This window comes from Pongo abelii, chromosome X (genome assembly GCF_028885655.2).
Source record: "Pongo abelii isolate AG06213 chromosome X, NHGRI_mPonAbe1-v2.0_pri, whole genome shotgun sequence".
NCBI lineage: Eukaryota > Metazoa > Chordata > Mammalia > Primates > Hominidae > Pongo > Pongo abelii.
The window spans coordinates 151,437,758-151,461,192 of NC_072008.2; the positions used below are offsets into that span (position 1 = coordinate 151,437,758).

General features: G+C 40.6%; 1 protein-coding gene across 1 annotated transcript; it reads left to right on the plus strand.

The window, feature by feature from the left end:
• The first annotated feature begins 439 nt into the window (after positions 1-439).
• Positions 440-1,646, plus strand: LOC129053088 (sperm protein associated with the nucleus on the X chromosome N1-like). Its single transcript, XM_054545156.1, has 2 exons — positions 440-604; positions 1,253-1,646. The coding sequence occupies exons 1-2, from the start codon at positions 530-532 to the stop codon at positions 1,529-1,531; spliced, it is 354 nt and encodes a 117-aa protein (XP_054401131.1). The 5' UTR covers positions 440-529; the 3' UTR covers positions 1,532-1,646.
• Positions 1,647-23,435: the final 21,789 nt, after the last annotated feature.

A 23,435-nucleotide genomic window follows, 5' to 3' on the forward strand; every position in this document is an offset into this window, starting at 1 on the left:
GAGGGAAATGGGATAATTCACATCTCCGCCAATAAATAAATGTAGCCACACTAGCTTGGGGGATTTGAGGTGAGACATCGAAAATACTAAGTCATGGTGAGGGCTGGAAGACAAAAGAATGAATCACTTAATAGGAATGGCTGTGGGGAAGGGCTTGAAGGAATCATCCTCTGACTTCCATGTGAACCATGAACATTAAACATGGAGAAATCAGGAGCGGCAGCAGATCGCTTTGGGATACATCTTCAGGGGATGCTGAAACAACAACAGCATTTGGTTTGCTCTACACCCCGTCACCCTTCACCCGCAAGCCCAGGGAGTGGTCAGCAGTAGTGCTTTGTGATGTCCGAGCCACCCTAGGGCTGCCATTAGCTGGGACACTGCCTGTATGACCAAACAAAGCTCAAGGGTGTAGCTTTGCCTTGTCACCAGGAGAGTATATATAGGAAGTGCAAGGGCTTTGGGCCATCTCACCGGGAAGATTCAAAAGCTACAAACGCCTACTGTAGATAAAAAGATAGTACATACTATGGATGACGAACATCCCAGCACCAGTGGGGAGAAGAGGAAGAGCCCCTGTGACACGAACTACCAAAATGAGCAAGTAAGATTGTTAGGTTTTGAAGTGAAGGCGAGGGTGAAAGACAGACACACACAGCGGGGGCGGCTCAAACAGCAGCACAGGAATATTGCAGACAATTGTGGAAGTGGGGGACCAGCTTAATGCCAGAGCCCACCGCCGCTTACAGGCTGGGGTGCTTATAGGTATGGGTGGGAGGGGCCTGGGCAGTATGGCTTGCTGCCCGGCAGGATATTGATAAGATGTTCTTATGATCAGGTGGTTTGGCCCTTTTTCTGGTGGAATACCATTGTGGTGTTCCTTAGAACTTTGCCAAGCAAGATATGATAGGGATGTTTCTTTATTTGGGCCTTTGTCCGCCTTGTGGACAGGTGGTTAGGCAGGATGTTTCTAATGGCCTGAACACCCGTGGGATGTTTCACTTTGACCAAGGTCTGCAAAAGAGCAAAGAACTTACAAAATGGTGCAGTTTGGACTAACACATGACCCTACCCATGCTCTTCTTCTTCTTCCCCATAGATCCCTACTCTGTGATTCAACCTTGTTCTTCTCTGGATCAAACCCCTTCCTCAACTTGCATTCCTTCTTCTCAGGAAGCCCCCCTTGCTATCCAGTCTCTATCCTGTTCACCCAAAATAATGTCCTCCTGGCATCTCCCTGTTTTCTTTGCAGACGCAGGAGACACCAGAGGGGAACTCAGCTCCCCAACCAGAGAGGGACTCAGCCCCCCAACCAGAGAGGGACTCAGCCCCCCAACCGGTTCTTAAAAAAATAAGAATAAAAGTTCGCTACAGGAACGTTAAGAAAATATATTCAACTCAACTGGAGAATGACCAGTCCCGAGAGGACACAATCAATCCCGTGCAAGAGGAAGAAGAACGAATTCGAGAAGTTGTGGAAACACCTGCCAAGGAGTCAGAAGACCCATCAGTGCAGGCAGAAGATCCATAACAATCTGAAGGATCGTGAGCAGCTGGGGAGCGGTGGTGAAACATGGAGAAACCAAATTGGACAAATCCTCACCACCAACGGCTATGATAATAATAAAATGAAGTTTGAGAAGCTGATGGCTGTGTCTATCTCTGCCTGTTTTCTGACGGTGGGCGGGAAGGGAAGGGAAGAGGTAGGCATTTGAGAAGGGAGGGATGTGAGGTCCTGTAGGGTTGGTGGACAGACCCACAGGTTGACAGTAAGCCAGACATTGTAAATAAGGCCTGGGGGAGGACTGATTCCTAAAGAAAATTTTCTTCTTAAAATTTTGTCTCACAGGAAGTGGAGATGTGTATATGTTCAAGCAACTGTACCTGGCGGCACATAGTTCTGCTGAATGTACATATCAAAGGTATTCCCATCCCCTTTCCATTTGATATCTTCCTAGGTTAGAAATATATGCTTTATAAAGAGGAAATGTTCTGTAAAACACAAAGCACAATACAAAGGAAGATAGTCGATGTAGGAGTAAGTAAACGGCAGGAAAGCACTGCTTGTAATGAAATGATTGAAGAGCCAATTCTAAAACAAAATTTTCAATGCATCTGAAATATTTATGTGACTGTTTTCATGACCTCGACAGTCTTTAATCAAGATAAGGATGCTTTAGAAATGTGTTGATGTCCGCAAAGTGTGAATATTCAAAATCGCCATGACTTGGGAAAAGGAAAGTAAAACACTCTTAAGTATGAGGCACTCTTTCCATGGAACGTGAACTGTAAGGTGGTGAGAAGGGTTAGGCGTGATGTGGTGAGATCATTTTTAGGAGAGTGTGTCTATTATCGGCTTCATAACCCTTCCATTTTGCATGATAATTTCCTGAAATTCATCATTTAATTAAGGCTATAGATTTTGACGACAATGTTTCTTAAAATGTCAAACAGTATAATATTTATAGTGAAAAAGAAAACTGCTTGATAGATACACATCGGTTAGCGGGAAAAGACACCACAGGGATTCAGCATGGAGTCACCCGTGGATGGGGTTTTAGTTTCTGTCTTTGAATTGACCTTCACATAGTGTCTACCTGTTGAGATTTCAGGGGATGTTGGAGAGATAATTAGGTAAAACAAGAAGGTCTTCTCAGGATACATGAGAGAGTTAAATAAAAATGCAGGAGCAATTACAATTTTAGTTATTTGTAACTGTTGTTTGCTAAGTCATAACACTGTCATTGATAACATTAAAAAATAAAATATACTAAATATCAATAGACAAAAATCAGTTTTCTTTTCTCCAACCAAATACCTAAATACCTAGCACTGATTTCCAGAACAAAATCCCCCACATACCATCTTTGGAATAAAAGAATATTCTTTCAAGTTGTCGGACCACAAGGTAAAAACAAAAAATCCCAATGCTTTTTTTCTTACTCTTTGATATGTACAATTGAAGGTATTTCTCATTGCAAACTCATATTTCCATCCAGCACGTGACATTAAAGAATTTTTCATATTTAGGATAGTAATATGGGATCACATTCTCTAGCCTTAGGCATTGCAGAGGAAAAACAAACAAACAAACAAAAACCAAAACTAAGCTGAGAGAGGCGGAGCAAGAAAAACAGAACAGAAGGCTGCACAGATCAGCCCCCTCGCAAGGACACAAATTTAACAACTATCCACACAGTAGAAAACACCTCCATAAGAACCCCAAATCAGGGAAACTCTCATAGTACCTGGTTGTATCACTAAAAGAGGCACTGAAGAGTTAGAATAAACAGTCTTGAATCGCTGACCCCACCCCTTCCCTACCCTAGGCAGTGGCAGTGTGGTGTAAAGAGCATCTCTGGAAGCTGGAAGAGCAAGAGCAGAGCAGTTGTGGGTCACTGAACTCAGTGCTGTCTCTTACAGGAGAAAGGAAAACCAGACCAAACTTAGCTGACTCCCATCTGGGAAGGGAGCATTTAAACCACCTCTAGCCAGAGGGCAATTACCCATCCCAGGAATCGGAACTTGAGTTTCTGCAAACCTTGCCACGAAAGGCTAAACTGTTCCAGGTTTTGCAGAAAACCTTAAAGGCAGTCTAGGCCATAAGATCTGTAACTTGTAGGTGAGTTCTAGCATAGAATTGGGCCCAGAGGCAGTGGATTGTGGCGGGTATGCGGAGGGGTGCACATGACCTACTGAGATACCAGCTGGGGCAGCCAAGTGAGTGCTGGTGTCACCCCTGCCCTAGCCCCAGACTGCCCAGCTAGCGGCTCCATAAAAGACCCCCTCCTTCCACTTGAGGAGATGGAATAGTGAGGAGCGTTTTTTTTCTTGCATCTTGAATACCAGCTCAACTACAGCGGGACAGGGCACTGGTCGGGGTTGTGAAGCCCCTGTTCCAGACACTAGCTCCTAGATAACATTTCTAGACACACCCTAGGCCAGAAAGAAACCTGCTGCCTTGAAAGAAATGACAAGAGAACACCTATACACTGTTTATGGGAATGTAACTTAGTTCAGCCATTGTAGAAAGCAGTTTGGTGATTTCTGCAAGAACTTAGAATTACCATTCATCTCAGCAATCACATTACTGGATATAGACCCAAAGGATATATAGCATTCTACAATTAAGACCTATGCATGCGTATGTTCTTGACAGCACTATTCACAGTAGCAAAGATATTGAATCAACCTAAAGGCCCGTCGACAGCAGACTGGATAAAGACAATGTGGTACATAAACAGCACGGAATACTATGCAGCCATAAAAAAACGAGATCATGTCTTTTGCAGCAACATGGATGGAACTGGAGGCCATTATTCTAAGCGAACTCACATGGGAACAGAAAATGGAATACCACCTTTTTCCATTTATAAGCAAGAGCTAAACATCGGCACGCATGGACACAAAGAAGGGAACAACAGACACCCGTGTCTACTTGGGGGTAAAGGATGGGGAGGAGGGTGAGGATTGAAAAGCTACCTATCAGCTATTATGCTGATTACCTGGGTGATGAAATAATCTGTACACCAAACCCGTGTGACACACAAGTTCCCTATATAACGAGCCTGCACATGTACTCCTGAACCTAAAATAAAAGTTAACGAAAATTTAAAAATAAAGTAATAAAAAATTAAGAAGTCTCATAGAGGTAGAGAGTAGAATGGTGGTGACTAGGGGCTCGGTGGTGGTGGCTGGAAAGACATTGGTCAAAGGATACCAAATTTCTGTTAGACTGAAGGAATAAGCTCCAGAGATACGTTGTACAACATGGTGACTACAGGTGATCGTAATATGTTGTATTATTGATAAATGCTAAGAGAGTAGATGTTAAGTGTTCTCAATACAAAATGATAACTTTGTGGGATGATGCATATGTTAATGAGCTATATTTATTCATTCTACAATGTATATACTTCAGACATTAGATACATGATAAATACATTCCATTTTATCTGTCAGTTTAACATAATAAAAATAAAGAAGAAAGAAATGTCCAAGTGTTCTGCCTGGGAAGATGGGCCTGAGAGAGTCTTACATAGTTCATCGTGTACTATGTTTTTCTGTGCAGTGCAGCAGAGGGGGTGGGGCGACCTGAGAGCAGCACATAGTCAGTAAATGGCCTATAACAGCTCTACTTCCTTTCTTGAAGAATCAGAATGGCGAAAGAAAACAGTTTCATGTTTCTCATGCCCCTAAGAAGGACACTAAAGTGTTTTAAAGAGAGTCGGATCTGAAGGTGCCCTGTGGTTGGGACTGAGGGATGACATGAAAATGTTCTGCATGAATCAGCCATTTAGGGCCAGATGGGATGATACGCATCTCAGGAGATGTTCCATGGATACAACATTGGGAAATTCTGAGATTCTGAGTTGATTAAGTGTGAGACTCATGCATATTAAGTGCAATTACATAAAATGGCCTTGCATTTCTCATTCAGCCAAGCATTGTAACCAGGTATATTCCTGTGCCAGCTATTTCAATACAAAGTGGTATCTCTCACAACCATTTGCATTCCAGTACAATTTTCTGAACGTAAGAGAAAGAGATATGGTCATAACCAAGGTGTTAATAAATGAGAATAGTTTGCATCTTATCTTCTCTATTCTGCAGAAAGGCCCTTGAAGAGCATATTGCATCATTTCCTTCATGGCCAAGAAAATCAAGAATCACTGATCTGGCCAGGCGCAGTGGCTCATGCCTGTAATCCCAGCACTTTGGGAGGCCGAGGTGGGCGGATCACCCGAGGTCAGGAGTTTGAGACAAGCCTGGCCAACATGGTGAAACCCTGTCTCTGCTAAAATACAAAAAAAAATTAGCTGGGTGTGGTGGCGGGCGCCTGTAATCCCAGCTACTGGGGAGGCTGAGGCAGGAGAATTGCTTGAATCCAGGCAGTGGAGGTTGCAGTGAGCCGAGATCGTGCCACTGCACTCCAGCCTGGGTGACAGAGCCAGACTCTGTCTCAAAACAACAAACACAAAAACAAGAAATCACCGATCCATTTGAAAGTCAGCAAATATTTTGTCATTGACTAAATATAGACCCTAGAGAGTGATCCCCATACACCACACTACAACTTAAGACTGATTCTATTTCTTAATCATCCTTCGGAGGTCATCACGTTTTTGAACTCTTGTAATAACAGGGGACTTGAACTCATTTCAGACAGCAAACCTTGTCCTATGTTATCTTATGCTCTGGAAGGAATCGAAAAGACAAGGAAGTAAGGAAGAAAGAAAGGAGGGAAGGGAGGGAGGAAGGAAGGGAGGAAGGAAGGGAGGGAGGGAAGGAGAGAGGGAGGGAGGAAAGAAGAGGAGAGAAGAGAAGAGAGGAGACGATCTCTAAACCTAAATTGGTAGAGAGCTTCCCAAGTCTGAATACTTAAAAAGTTAAATTAAGTAGCTAAAGATGTTTCTGAAAACCATCTGAGCAAACAAAAAATAATTCTGAAAAATATTTGGTAATGTAATAATGACAATGGGTTATTTCCTCTATCCTTGATCTCCTACAATATATTTTAAGCCAGATCATGTTTTTCCTTTGATGAAAACTCCACAGACTTTTCATCTTGATTCAAATAAAATCCAAATTCCTAATAAGGCTGTACATGATTTGGGCACCTATTACCTCTCTGACATTAATACTTTTTCTTCTCATGAATCACTCTGCTTCTATCACACTCCCCAATCTGTGACTCTTGTAACTCACCATGCATGTGATTCCTCTAACCTGCCATCCATATCAGGGTCTTTGCATACTTCTGCCTGGAAGGTTCTTCTCTAAAATATCCACGATGTATCCTAATTTTCTTTTCTTTTCTTTTTTTTTTCCGTCTTTCTTTTATTTTTCTTTTTTTTTTTTTGAGATGGAGCCTTGCTTTGTCGGCTAGCCTGGAGTGCAGTGGTGCATTCTCGGCTCTCTGCAACCTCCGCCTGCTGGTTTCAAGCAATTCTCCTGCCTCAGCCTCCTGAGTAGCTGAGATTACAGGCGCCTGCTACCACACCTGGCTGATGTTTGTATTTTTAGTATAGATGGGGTTTCATTGTGGTGGCCAGGCTGGTCTTGAACTCCTGACCTCGTGATCCGCCCGCCTTCGCCTCCCGAAGTGCTGAGATTACAATCGTGAGCCACCATGCCCGGCCTGTGTATCCGAATTTTCCTAAGGTCACTAGTCAGAAGTCACTTTATTGGAAAGGCTATCCTCCATTTAATGGTGAAGACATTAAATGGTACTTGTACTTCTTTCACAAAAAAATCATACTTTTATCAGTTATTTTACTACAGTACCTGGAACATGTAAACTTTCAAGAAATATTTGGTCAATGAATGCATGTTAATCTGAATTTAGTATTGCAGTCTTCATTATTAGAAAGCATTTACACGTTTTAACTGTCAGGGAGCAACACTGGTAAGTGATTAATTCCCTGTCAATAAAATGGATAGAGTACTATTCATGCTACATGGTCTCACAGTTTTGGCAAGGGTTATTAAATTGCCAACTGTAGTACTAAACTTATATTAATGTTGTACTCATTAGTATTACTCTTGTTATATTCAGAGGAAATATGGACTAAAAGTAAGATCACGGGCCTTGTTCAAATCTGAATTCTGCTACTTCCTAGTTGGGTGATCTAGGTCAAGTTTCTTAACTCCTCTGAGTCTTAGATTCTTCGTATGAAAAATGGAAAAAATGCTAGCACCTACTTCTCAGGATTGTTGTGAAAAACAAATTAATTAATATATTTAAACTTTTAGCACAGAGCCTAGTACGTAATGTGTGCTCAGTAATTACAAACTATTACTAGTGAGTATAATAGGATGTGAAAATTCATGACATCAAACAACCAGAACCGAGTTTTGTATATATAAACACACACACACACAGACATATGTATATACAAACACAAACACACACACACATTTTTTTGTTGTTGTTGCAACAGAGTCTAGCTCTGACACCCAGGCTGGAGTGCAGTGGCGTGATCTCGGCTCACTGCAGCCTCTGTCTCCCGGGTTCAAGCAATTCTTCTGTCTCAGCCTCCTGAGCAGCTGGGACTACAGGCGCGTGCCACCATGCCCGGGTAATTTTTTGTATTTTTAGTAGAGATGGGGTTTCACCATGTTAGCCAGGACGGTCTTGATCTCCTGACCGTGTGATCCACCTGCCTCGCCCTCCCAACGTGCTGGGATTACAGTGTGAGCCACCACGTCTGGCCAGATTTTTGCAATAGAGAAAGCATTGGACATCATTTTATCATAGAATATTAAAGCTGGAAGAGACCATAGGATCATAGGAACCCATAGTCTCTTGCAAGAATCCAGGTCTCCAAACTCAGAAACATGCTAATTGTTCCTTCCTGAAAATGCACATTAGGCATGGCATAGCTTTTGCAATCAGTGACGATACCAAGGCATCAGGGGCTAGAGGCTTAGGACATTACTGACAAAGCAGGAGTATTGCCATCTTGAACAAGCTCTGTCATTTTAAAATTCACCTTAATCAAAAACTGCCAAGATCCAAAGGGCATCAGCCTAATGGCTAAGGTCAGCATGACCATAAACCACAAATAACATCTCCAACCAGAAACATTCCAGACTCCTCCCCGACCAGAGACAAGCTAGCCCCAAGATAACCCCACCCTGGCCAGGAAGATGCCAGCCCCAAGATAACCTCCCCTCCACCCAGAGACATTCCAACCCCACCGTAAACTTCTTCCCCACACAGAAACATTCCAAGCTTGTGATAAGCCCCCTCACCCTAAAACCAATATAGACTCTTAGTCTGTAAAAAAAAAAAAAAAAAAAAAAAAAGAACTCCTCACCAAAATCTACCAGAATCCCCTCTCATGTTTTTTCTAAAATAAACCTGTCTTTAACTGTAAACCTGTGTTTCATGTTTCTCTCCTCTTTCTTTAACTCTTACATTTGGTGCTGAAACCCGGGACAGGTGCTGGGGGCAGAGGCTCTCTTGCAACCCAGGAAGCAGTGGGCAAAGACAGCTCATCCTGAGTTAATTCCTGAATCCTATGGGTCTCTGGCCACCCACCCCATCTTTTTCTCTCACTTCACTTTTCCCTCATCCTCCCTTTTCTCTCTCTCTCTCTTCCTCGTGCGGCTGCAGTCCAAGAGCCCCTTTGGCGATTCCAACTGGAACATCCAACATTGGATACTAGTCCAGCTGACTGGTAAGATCTGCCCTCCCCTGGCTTTCTCGCAGTACCCGGGAAAAGTCAGGTCTGCCATCCCAGTCCTCAGAGGACCGGTGGGACTAAGCTAGAGGAAATCTTGGGGACGTCCAGTTTCTTCTCAGCTTGACTGTCCTCTTTAGAAAGAGGACTCTGGGTCTCTGTCTTTTGTCTGGGGATGCCTAGAACAAAAACAGACATACCCTTGGCTTCTTCTCGCCAGTCCACTTGCAAGCCAAACAATCCCACATTTCTACACCCTCTCCACTGTACTGTCTCCTTCACAACCTCGTCAAACTTGGCTTAAGCGTTTAGTCTTTTATGGTAACACGGCCTGGCCCCGATACACATTAGATAATGACAGCCGATGGCCCGAAAATGGCACCTTTAACTTGAAAATTTTCAAGAACCTTAACAACTTCATAACCAGGAATGGCAGTGGCAAGAGGTTCTCTATATTCAGGCTTTCTTCTACTTCTACCATCAATCCCCATCCTCTCTGTGTCACGCTTGCACCTCTCATAAAATCTTTCTTCCTAATAAAAACTCTCCCTCCTCAGGTCTCTCCCTCCTCTGAAACTTTTAACCCATTGTTTTTACTCCGTTTAACCCATTCTCCCTCTCCAGGAAGTGGCTGGGGCTGAAGGCCTTGCTCGTGTTCATGTCCCTTTCTCTATGTCTCATTTGTCACAAATCAAAGCTATAAGTATACTCAAAAAGGCTTTATGGGTTTCATTGTCTGGTTTGGTTTTGTTTTTTGACATGGTGTCTCACTCTGTAACCCAGGCTGGAGTGCAATGGCGTGGTCTCAGCTCACTGCAACCTCCGCCTCCTGGGTTCAAGCGATTCTCCTGTCTCAGCCTGCCAAGCAGCTGGGACTACAGGCGCGTGCCTCCACACCCGGCTAATTTTTGTATTTTCAGTAGAGACGGGGTTTCACTATGTTGGCCCAGCTGGTCTCGGAACTCCTGACCTCTAGATCCGCCCGCCTCGGCCTCCAAAAGTGCTGGGATTACAGGCGTGAGCCACCATGCCCAGCCGCGTTTATGTTTTTCTCTTCATAAATTTTGTTTTCCTGGAAAAGGTTTTTTCCTGGTCAACTGAATTACTTTTCTCCACTCTGTCTTGCCACTCTTGGTGCATGTATGAAAGACCCTAAAATGACTCCTGGTGGCCTGGGACTCCTTGGGAAAACAAAAAAGGTGCCACAAATCCCGTTTTGGGAAAAATCTCTGTTTTCCTTATGAAACCCCTAGACTTAAAGATAAGTAAGTACCTCTCAAAAATCTATCTTTGTCTTCCAACTGTACTTAAGTTTAATAGGCCCTAGAAACTGTTTTCTTAGCCCTGTTCTTAAAAGGCCTCACCCAAAGGCCAAAAATCCAATTGGAAAATTAGCAGAAAAAAAATCTTATAACTACTAAATCTTCTTCTGATTGTCTGTGTGGCTATATATGTTTTATGTGTGCAATGTCTGTTAAAAGAACTCTAATTAATTGGCCAAAAAAAAAGCAGTTAAATCAAATATTTTGAAGGAAAAAGTAAAAGCTGTGAGACCTTTCAGTTCTCACAACTTTAATCTTTAAAACTTACTGGTACAGCAAGTTTTGCTGTGTAATTTTTTAAAGAAATAAAGCATTAATATTGGTTTAATGAAGATAGCTATATCTTAAACTATTTAGTAACATATCCTAACTTCTAACCTTGTGGCCTTAGGCAGTCTAGTCCACAGACATGAAGGAAATTTGTTTTGGGAAAGAACTGTTATCATCTTTAACATTAAGGAAAAGATAATTTGTATAAGAAAGAATCTTATATGGTAAATTTTTGTCCTAAAGTAAATTAACTGTTGTTTAAAAAAAGGGATGACTTTACAACAAGTCAGAAAGTTAAGGCATGTCAGAAATTGTCTGTGAAAGTCGTGAAAAATTTTATAAAAGGGAATTTGTGCAAGAAATGTCGTACAATTTAAAAGTAATTAGGCCTCCTGAATGCTGTATAAAATTTCACTCTAACTCTTAGCTGTACAACTTGCCTGCTTTGCAGCTAAATAAAACCTAGGACACATGGAGTTAAATGATGGAATAAGCCAGACCTTATCCGCACTTCTGTCTAGGTCCTAGGCCCTACACCTAGTACGTAATTAAATTCCCAAACTTACCAAGGATTTCATCAAAAGTAAATGTTGCTAAAAGTTAGCAGTGTAACATGTATTTAAAACTACTGAAGAAATAGTTTATGAGCAAGGTGTGTAAGGAAAGTAAAATACACTTTTGGTAAAAAGATTATAAGGAGGCTTAAGAATGTGGATTTTTGCCTACATTAAAAGGTTAAAAAATTGTTTTAAAGGTTTAAGCAAGTTTGGGAAGGTTAATTGTAAAGAAAATTTCGTGTGTATACATACTGGCTAAAGTTAAAGGGGTATCATTCAGTTTTTCTGGAAATTGAGCATTAAAACAAAAGCACAATGGGTTTCTGTTAAAGCACTAACCTGCTCTTTAACAAAAATTATAAACGGTTAAAAAGGGTCTATAAAAATCTTACCTTATGGTCAAACATGAAAATTGGGTAAATGCGTCTACAAGGTTTTATTAAAAATGGAGTTTAACATTAATAGCACACTAATACAATGGTAAAATTTGGCTTATCTGATATAAAATCATACAGGAAGCATGGTCAAATATAAAATGGTATTTGGCTTTCTTTGGGATATAGTCGTATAAATATGCTATTGGTATGTGTTCCAAAGTTATGACAGATTCCTATAATTCTAATATATCTTAGTGTACATTATCAGTAATCCTTATAATTGTTTTGTTAAAATTATTGTGTGCCACAGAGGTAACAGATATCTTTGTCAACTGTGTCTTTAACTATGGCTACCCTAAAACTTTTTGTCATCCATAAACAATTGTTGTCTTGTTTTAGTCCTCTTCAAAGGGTGGTTTTATAATCAGCTATAAAGCTCTGAATGCAGGTTTCTGATAAAAAACAGGACAGGAATTAACTGCATAAACCAAACTAATAGGAAACTAATCTGTTTAACGTTTTGCTTAAAATATTGCTAACCCTTTGTTTTGCCTTTCAAAGTCAAAGAAACTTTTTTTAAGCGATTAACAGCTTTTAACTGTTAACTGTTAACTGCTAACTCCCATACGTATGGGAGTTAACTGTTAACTGCTAACTCCCATACGTATGGGAGTTAACTGTTCACTTTTAACTGTTTAACTTTTAACTTTTAACTGTTAACTCCCATAAACAAAATTTGGAGGATACTTGTTTCTCTCTCTACCTGATTTTCTCCAAAATTTGGAAACGATCTATGAGTATTCTTAAGTAATGGCAATATAGTTATTTGCATAAATGCAACAAGAATCTGTTTTCTTTTGTAACAGGACACAATTGGAAAAACTGGTTATTCTTACCAAGGCTTTAACTGGAATGGTGTGCTTTTCCTTCAAGGAATCAAGCTTTAACTTATAAAGCCAATAAAGCCCTTGAAAAACTGGCCTCATATTTTGTGTACACAGTCCCCGTACAGGGTTTGTAATCTGTGGTAAACAAAACATGTCACTTTCTAACAGGCCAGGAACCCTAAGTTATCTTGAAACATCAAGAGGAGAGGAATTCACCCAACTCACAGGTATTTAATGGTACAAATCCATGGCTGGGCTTGGCTCTAAAAAGTATTATCTCACATTACTTCTACAAAACCAAATTCCATCAAAGCCAATTTAAAAGGCCTATGTAACAAATAATTATTCTTGCAGCACCGTATGCAGATAATTAAGCCAAGTAGAATAAATCAAACCTACCATAATTTGTCTTTTAATAAAAATGGGAAAGTGGAGAGAGAAAATTATGTTTCCAAAACTATGACACACCTCTTGTTAAATTCTAGAGTTGCCTGATGTTTTTCAGTTATTATTTTCTACTGTTTCAATTAAATTCTAATTTTTCTGACTACAAGTCTTCAAAATAAGCTGTGCTTTCTTAAAGCCCTATCAACCGAAAACTAGATGTTTCAGTAGGCACTGCCTCTGAACCCCCTAACCGTCACAGGAGCAAATAAAGAAATAGGAAATCTTAAGCTAAAAATCATAACAAATAAATAAGCGAGAAAGAATTACTCGTCTTGCTGAGTCTCACCCCTACCTCACCAAACACTTTTGTCATTCCTGCCTCTCCTTTGAAGCCAAATATTACAACTTTTTAATGGAAATTATTTCCTACGCCACCCTTGTGGAAATTGCTTTACTCACTCTACTGTTTGCAGTAAAACTATATACTGTAGCACCCTCAGGGTAAAATGTCAGACCAAAAAAAATCTCAATTACTGTAGCATTTTGCTTAGTTATGATCCTCTTAGCAGGAATAACGCTTACTAACAGAAACTAACACATGGGCCTTTCCAAACATGTGCTTCTACCTCTCATTGGGTAAGGAATATTGTTTCTTTATCAACCACTCAGGCCTAGTAAAAAACGCTGCTAAAAAATCTTCAAGAAAAGGCTAAAAATCTAAGGGAGTACCAAAACCAGCAAATAAATTCTTGGTTTGGGAACAAAATCATCGCATGGGTCATCCTATTTCTGGGCCCTCTCCTAATAATATGCCTGAGACTAATTTTCTTAGCCTGCCTAATTAAGCTTTTTCAGAAAATTTTAACTAACAGGATCACGACCATTTCACAGACAACTACCCAAAAACATCTACAGACGGCATTGCTCCTACCGTCAACCCAAAGCCAAAAAACTCTCCGTCCCCTCGTCAGCAGGAAGTAGCCAAAAAGAACACGCTGCCCCTTGTCCCTTTTATAACTATAGGGTCTGGATTGACAAAGCAGGAGTATTGCCATCTTGAACAAGCACTGTCATTTTAAAATTCACCTTAATCAAAAACTGCCTAAATCCAAAGGGCGTCAGCCTAATGGCTAAGGTCAGCATGACCATAAACCACAAATAATATCTCCAATCATAAATATTCCAAACTCCTCCACGACCAGAGACATGCTAGCCCCAAGATTTAAATGTGCTGTCTGGCCTTTGGAGCAAAAAGCAGACACTTTTTTTTTCGTAGTTTAAGTTCTAGGGTACATGTGTACAACTTGCAGGTTTGTTACATATGTATACATGTGACATGTTGGTATGCTGCAGCCATTAACTCGTCATTTACATTAGGTATATCTCCTAATGCTGTCCCTCCCCCTGCCCCCAACCCCATGACAGGTCCCGGTGTGTGATGTTCCCCACCCTGTGTCCAAGTGTTCTCATTGTTCAATTCCCACCTATGAATGAGAACTTATGGTGTTTGGTTTTCTGTCCTTGTGATAGTTTGCTGAGAATGATGGTTTCCAGCTTCATCCATGTCCCTACAAAGGACGTGAACTCATCCTTTTTCATGGCTGCATAGTATTCCACGATGTATATGTGCCACATTTTCTTAATCCAGTCTATCATTGATGGACATTCGGGTTGGTTCCAAGTCGTTGCTATTGTGAATAGTGCCGCAATAAACATACGTGTGCACATGTCTTTATAGCAGCATGATTTATAATCCTTTGGGTATATACCCAGTAATGGGATCACTGAGTCAAATGAAATATAACTGTGAGAAACTAGTTATATTTCTAGTTCTAGATCCTTGAGGAATCGCCACACTGTCTTCCACAATGGTTGAACTAGTTTACAGTCCCACCAACAGTGTAAAAGTGTTCCTATTTCTCCACATCCTTTCCAGCACCTGTTGTTTCCTGACTTTTGAATGATCGCCATTCTAACTGGTGTGAGATGGTATCTCATTGTGGTTTTGGTTTGCATTTCTCTGATGGCCAGTGATGAGCATTTTTTCATGTGTCAAAAAGCAGACACTTTTATAGGGTAAGGGAGAAATGAGCAAGGGGAGGGGTCCTCCCTGCTACTGGGCAGTTATCTACTGGGTAGTTGTCCAAGTGGACATGCTTTTGGCATATCCTCTTGAGGTGAACCCCTGGAGGTGGGAGTTCCATGGGGACATGCTTTGATCTGCAAATAGGCTGTCAACTCTGGAGGAGAGATCCAGAGCACACAGATGAACTTGCCCTGCAGAGAATATTTGATGAAGGAGAGGTGAGAGTGTATTTTGCATTTCAAAAAGCACTAAGTAGGAAGTAAAGGGAAAGCGGAAAAGAGAAAAGAAAACCATTAAATTATCTCTTAGAAAAATGGGGGCACTTGGTTACAAAAAGAGTCAGAAAAGTTCTTATTTCTTGTTTATCTTATTGTCGACACTTTTATTTTACACGCAGAGCATCCACCATTTTCCCATAATTATTATTTTTTTGCTTATGAATGTTGTGCCCTGTATGAATTTTATATCGTACCTTGCAATTTAATTTGATTTGGCTCTCTTTTGGCCCAAACCTAGACTATAATCATTCAGCACTAATAGTATCCATACCTTCATCCTATAATCCTGATCTAACCTTCATGTTTTCCATTATTTAAGAATAAGAACAAGAACAAGATACAATATGTGCAATTAAATAAAGAAAACTATTTTCTTTGTTGTTGTTGTTCTAGCCAAAGGAGCCTGGGATTTTTAAATGATAGCAATTCAGATGACTTGTAGCTGCAAAGACTGACTCCAAACTTTTAATGTAAAAAAGTCTTTGAGGATATTTTTCTATGAAAACATCAGTGGATAAATTTCTGTGTATAAGTCCATAATACCACCTAACTCTTTGATATCATTTGAATAGACACTTGTACCATTCTCTCATAGGCAGACATTTGAAATGAGAATAAAACTTTAACTCAGTGGAGAAATTTCATTATTCAAATTCAAGGTGATTTGATGATGAGATTGAGATGTACCGCATAGTAATTTGGTTTCATCACAAAGTTATATGAAAACCCAATGTTTCAACATTTTTCCATAAAAAAAAGTGTCACCAAGTATAATATTGATGTTACTGTTCCTTTTTAATCATAGAGGCGATTAATTAAAATACCAAATCTGAGTTTTCTTTTTGGGTTACAAATGAGTTTCTAAAAATGTCCCCTATGTTTATGAGAACATTTAAAAAACCATACATATTTGAGTATAAACTTCTTCAACAATATGTATTGAGTATAAACTATGTGGTACTCATTATGCTAGACGATATTTATACAATGTTGAACAAAAACAGACATGGTTCTCATACTTCTTATAATTGTTAAAATAGATAGTAATTAGTCAATTACATAAGTATTTTATTATAATCTAAAATAAATTGTATTAAGGCCAAGAACATGATTACATGGAACATATTATAAAGGACCCTAACCTAGACTAGGGAGAAAGGCTGTCCAGGGGAAATTTTCTGCAGGATCGTTACTTGAGCTGAGACCGAGAATATCAGTAGGCTTTAATTAGGTAAAGGGCATAGATGTATGAGAACATGCCAGAAGAAAGCAGTATGTATAATAACTGTATAGCAGGAGAGACTGATACTAAACTCAGGCACTAAACTCAGGCTAGAGGGACTGGAGTGTAGAGGGTGAGGATGAGAATGCTGCTAGACATCGCTGGAAAAGTATGGGGAGGTCATACCATACAGAGCCTCGTAGGTCATGTTAAGAATTTTAATCCAGAACTGGGACTCAAGGATGGAAATTAGAGAGATATAGGTTTGAGCTTGAGAAGAAAAATGGTTTTCTAATGATCAGAGCTGTCTGAAACAGAAGCTTTATGGAAGCACTGTACTCACTAATCACTACAAATACTCATGATAATCACTACTTTGGTCTTTAGACACCTCTCCATTAAAAGGGGGTGGGAAGTTGAGCTAACTGACCTTTAAGACTGTTTACAAATTGATTTATTAATGATACTGATAATCAAATATATCAGATTTATTATCATGTATTTTATAAACTTTATCTCTAGCAGCCAAAAAAAAAAAAAAAAGAATTTTAGTTATTTGTTTATGAGAAATGAGACACTGATGACTTTTAAGCATGCAGTTTGGCATGCTCAATTTTGTGTTTTGAAACACTCTGGTTGCAGGAGGGTAAGTAGATTGAAGTATCCAGAGTAGAAAAAAATCATCACCAGAACTCATCATACTGGCACCCTAATCTCAGATTTCTGGTCTCCAGACAATGAGAAATAAATTTCTGTTGTTTGAACAACCCATTCTGTGGTATTGTGTTACAGCAGCCAGAAAAGACCAATACAGTGCAGAGGCCAAAAACTGGAATCAACCTGAATGCTGCAATAGAGAAATGGCTTAGTAAGTTGCATTTAAGCCATCCCCATTCACATGACTACATTTAAAAGTATGATAATTCTATACCGGAAAATGTGGATAGATTTTTATGAAGTGTTTCTAAGTTATATAACCAAGATGCATTAAAGAGTAAAACAGTGCTTCTATACAGGTGTATGGATATGTATATATGCTATATTACTATATGAAATAGGCAAAGATATGGAAAAATGCACAATCACCTTTTAACATTGGTTATCCAATTGGAGGAGAGAGTAAAGAAATACAAAATTTTATAGAGATGGTCTTTCTAAACATTAAATATATACATATATGTAAATACGTGTATACATAACTCTTACGTAAATTCACATGAGCGTTTATAGGTATAGAGCTATGTATATACGAAATGACAGTTGCCAATATTGTGCATATTGCTGGATATTTTTGGTTTTCAGTGTTTTATGTATTTGTAAACTTTCTTTCTTATAACTTGAATTTTTTTTTTTTTTTTTTTTTGAGATGGAGGCTTGCTCTGTCACCCAGGCTGGAGTGCAGTGGTGCGATCTCAGTTCACTGCAACCTCCACCTCCCGAGTTCAAGCGATTCTCCTGCCGCAGCCTCCCAAGTAGTTGGGACTACAAGCATGCACCACCACATCCAGGTAATTTTTGTATTTTTAGTAGAGATGGGGTTTCACCATATTGGTCAGGCTGGTCTTGAACTCCTGCTCTCGTGATCCATTCGCCTCGGCCTGCCACAATGCTGGGATTACAGGTGTGAGCCACTGCTCCCCACCCTGAATTTTTTTTAAATAAAATTTTTAAATGATTTTAAGCTTTAACCTTTGTCTTAACCCATTTAATCTTACTAAAATGTAATACTACATACCGGCTAAATTAAAAACAATAGGAGTTTATGGCTGGGCGTGGTGGCTCATGCCTGTAATCCCAACACTTTGGGAGACCAAGGTGGGCAGATCACAAGGTCAGGAGATTGAGACCATCCTGGCTAACATGGTGAAACCCCATCTCTACTAAAAATACAAAAAAAAAAATTGCTAGGCATTGTGGCAGAAGCCTGTAGTCCCAGCTACTCAGGAGACTGAGGCAGAAAAATTGCTTGAACCCCAGGAGGAGGTTGCAGTGAGCCAAGATCACACCACTGCACTACAGCCTGGGTGACAGAGTGAGAATCCATCTAAAAAAAAATAAAATAAAATAAATAAATAAAAGTTTATTTAGCTCATTTTTCTGGAACTGGGAAGTCCAAGAGCATGGTGTTAGCATCTGGTGAGGGCCTTCTTCCTACGTCATAAGATGAGAGATGGCATCACATGGTGAGAGGGCAACAGCATTGGAGTCAGCCCAGGTTATCTCTACCTCTTCCTATAAAGCTACTATTCCCATATCATAGGGGCTCCATCCTGATGAACTTATCTAATCCAAATTACTTCCCAAATACCTCACCTCCTATTGACATATGAATCTGAAGATTATATTTTCAATACATGCAATTTTGGGGACACATTCAAACCATAGCAACATTTCTAAATAAAACATTATACAGCAGATTCAGAAAATAACCTAACATGTATAAAATTGATGATTGTTTTGTCTTCCATTCATTCATCAAACATACATTGAGCAGCCACCATGATGTTCTGATAAGTGTATTAAGGTGGATGCAATTACAAAAATGAATGAAATATGCTTCTTTCTGGTGTATATTGTATAATGGGGGAGACAAAGTTGTAAATCAATGATTTTAACACAACATGGTAAGTGCTCTAATACAAGTAGTAGTAGGACAACAGGAGCCACTAACTCCGCTGGGGTTGGTGGTGGGGAGACATCAGAGTGGGAGCAACATTTGATCTTAGCCTTGAAGAATGATTAAGCTTTCATCACTCATCAGACGTAGGTGGGGAAGAGAAAGCAATTACTTCAAAGAGGAAGGAAAAACACGTAGCACTAGTTTACTTGCTCATCAGTGACATGTAAGGAGCAGTAAACAGCTTGGTTTATTGTTTGTTTGTTTGTGTGTGTGTGTGTGTGTTTTTGAGACGGACTCTCACTCTGTCGCCCAGGCTGGAGTGCAGTGGCATGGTCTCGGCTCACTGCAACCTCCGCCTCCTGGATTCAAGAGAGTTCTTCTGCCTCAGCCTCCCGAATAGCTGGAACTACAGGTGCATGCCACCACGCCCAGCTAATTTTCGTATTTTTATTAGAGATGGGGTGTCACCATATTGGCCAGGCTGGTCTCGAACTCCTGACCTCGTGATCTGCCCACCACACCTTCCAAAGTGCTGGGATAATAGGCATGAGCCACCGTGCCCAGCCTACAGCTTGTTAATTATAGTTCTAAATGACAATAATGTGGAAAGAGAGTGTATTAGTCTGTTCTTATACTACTAATAAAGACATAACTGAGACCGGGTAATTTATAAAGGAAAGAGGTTTAATGGACTTACAATTCCACATGACTGGGGAGGCCCCACAATCATCACAGAAGGCAAATGAGAAGCAAAGTCACATCTTACGTGGCAGCAGGCAAGAGAGCTTGTGCAGGTTAACTCCCATTTATAAAACCATCAGATCTCCTGAGATGTATTCACTACCATGGGAACAGTAGGGCGGAAGTCACCACCATGATTCAATTATCTCCACCTGGCCCAACCCTTGACATGGGAATTATTACAATTCGAGGTGAGATTTGGGTGGGGACACAGCCAACCATATCATTCTGCCCCCGGCCCTTCCCAAATCTCATGTCCTCACATTTCAAAACCAATCACACCTTCCCAACAGTCCCCCAAAGGCTTAAATCATTTCAGCATTAACTCAAAAGTCCACAGGCCAAGGTCTCATCTGAGACAATGTAAGTCCCTTCTGCCTATGAGCCTGTAAAATCAAAAGCAAGTTAGTTACTTCCAAGACACAATGCAGGTACAGGCACTGGGTAAAGACGCCCAGTCCACATGGGAGAAATTGGCCAAAACAAAGGGGCTACAGGCCCCATGCAAGCCCAAAATCCAACAGGGCAGTCATTAAACCTTAAAGTTCTAACATGATCCCCTTTGACTCCACGTATTACATCCAGTTCATGCTGATGCAAGTAGTGGACTCCCATGGCCTTGGGCAGCTCCACCCCTGTGGCTTTGCAGGGTACAGCCCCTCTCCCAGCTGTTTTCACAGGCTGGCATTGAGTGTCTGCAGCTTTTTTAGGTGCATGGTGCAAGCTGTCAGTGGATCTACCATTCCGGGATCTGGAGGACAGTGGCCCTCTTCCCACAGCTCCACTAGGCAGTGCCCCAGTGGGGACTCTGTGTGGGGGCTCTGACCCCACATTTCCCTTCCACACAGGCCAAGCAGAGGTTCTCCATGAGGGGTCCACCCCTGCAGCACACCTCTGCCTGGACAGCCATGTGTTTCTATGTATCCTCTGAAGTCTAGCAGTAAGAGGTTCCCAAATCTCAATTTTTGTCTTCCACATACCCATGGGACCAACATCATGTGGAAGCTACCAAGGCTTAGGACTTGAATCCTCTGAAGCAATGGCCTGAGATGCACCTTGGCCACTTTTAACCTTGGACTGAAGTGCCTAGGAAGCAGGCACCAAGTCAAGAGGCTACACACAGCAGAGGGTCCCTGGATCTGGCCCAAGAAACCATTTTTCTCTTCTAGGCCTCCAGGCCTGTGATGGAAGGGGCTGCAATGAAGGTCTCTGACATGCCCTGGAGTCATTTTCCCCATTGTCTTGACAATTAGTATGTGGTTCCTCGTTACTTATGCAAATTTTTGGAGCTGGCTTGAAGTTCTCCCCAGAAAAGAGGTTTTTCTTTTCTGTTGCATTATCAGGCTGCAAACTTTTCAAAGTTTTATGCTCTGTTTCCTCTTGAACACTTTGCTGCTTAGAAATTTCTTCTGCCAGATACCCTAAATTATCTCTCTCAAGTTCAAAGTTCCACAGATCTCTAGGGCAGAGGCAAAATGCCATAAGTCTCTTTCTATGGCAAGAATGACCTTTACTCCAGTTCCCAAGTTCCTCATCTCCATCTGAGACCACCTCAGCCTGGACTTTATTGTCTATATCACTATCTGCCTTTTGGTCAAAGCCATTCAACAAGTCTCTAGGAAGTTCCAAAGTTCTCTATATCTTCCTGTCCTCTCCTGAGACCTCCAAACCTCTGTTCCAACCTATGCCTGTTACCCAGTTCCAAAGACGCTTCCACATGTTTGGATATCTTTACAGCAGTGCTCCACTCTCTGCGGTACCAATTTGCTGTATTAGTCTGTTGCTGTATTAGTTTGCTGCTAATAAAGACAAACCCAAGACTGGGTAATTTATAAAGGAAAGAGTTTAATTGACTCACAGTTCCACATCGCTGGAGATGCCTCACAATCGTGGCAGAAGGCAAATGAGGAGCAAAATCACATCTTACGTGGAGGCAGGCAAGAAATCTTATGCAGGGGAACTCCCATTTATAAAACCATCATATCTCATGAGGTATCAGATGTCCAGGATAAAAGCATGGGGGAAACAACTAAAAGCACCAAGGGACAAAGATATTTAGAGAAAGTTCTGGTTTGAAAGTAATAAAATGAGAACTGGCTTCAAAAAATGCAAACATTGTTTTCTGGATGAAGAAACACTCAAATATGCATTTAACAGAAAAAAAAATCTCCAAAGAAATCTGGCTAAGTTAAGCAACTTGTTTGCAGTTAGGTTAGAAATATGGGTTGCTGCTCATTCACGCCTGTGGAAGGAGGTTGGAGAGGAGAGGTGTTCAAATGATGATTCATCAGGTACAAAGAGAAAATGTCACAGATCAGCCACTACCACAACTTCATTTTATAAATTAATCATAACCCATATATGACCACTTATTATGAAGTATCTAAGGTGATATGGATTGGCTGTGTCCCCACCCAAATCTCTTTTTAAATTGTAGTTCCCATAATCCCCACGTGTTGTGGGAGGGACTTGCTTGGAAGTAATTGAATCATGGGGTCAGTTACCCTCATGCTGTTCTCATGATAGTGAGTTCTCAGGAGATCTGATGGTTTTATAAGGGACTTTTTTCCCTTTTGCTGAGTACCTCTCTCTTGTTGCCTTGTGAAGAAGGATGTGTTTGCTTTCCCTTCCACCATGATTGAAAATTTCCTGAGACTTTCCCAGCCATGTGGAGCTGTGAGTCAATTAACACTTTTTTCTTCACAAATTACCCAGTCTTGGGTATTTCTTCATAGCAGCGTGAGAATGAACTAATACATAAGGGCACCAGAATGCCTAGCTATTGAGCACAGGTGACCAAAGATAAATGTGTCTTCAATAAAAACAAATAAGGGCTCAGTAATCATGAGTTAACAGCAGCTTATACATGACATGCTAGCACTTGGAAAGTTGGCAAAGAAAAGCAAGAAGTAGCTTGCTTTTATTTATGTATTTATTTATATTATGATTGTTAATAACAGTAGCCATTTTATCAAATGCCTATTATGTGTCTAATACATTACCAGGTTTTTTACATAAATTACTTCCTTCAATTCCAGAGTGACCCTAAGACATAGAGGCGTACCATTATCATCTCATTTTATACATCAGGGAATTAATCCTTACAGAGGTTAAGGAACTTGCTCATGGACAAATAGCCTTTAGGTGGTGATGCTTTAAAATGAGGTAAAACTTCAAAGCCTATCCTCTAAACTGCTATGTTAGATACTAAGTTATATTCTTCCTGCTACAAGCCTAGTCTTACCCAATATTATCTTATACATGCATTGTTGCTACAATCTGTCATATCTGTGGTCTTATCGAATCCGCAACATCCAGTGATCTTTCTAAAAATTAAATCAATCTACATCACTGTCATGCATCAAAGCCAAAATGGCTTTCCACTACATGTAAAATAAAACCCAAGTTCTTAACACTACGAGTCTCTATGTGTCTTTATCTTTGCCAAGCTCTCTAGTCTCAGTTGTCTATTTCCATTCTTCCTCCTCTCCCTCTACTCC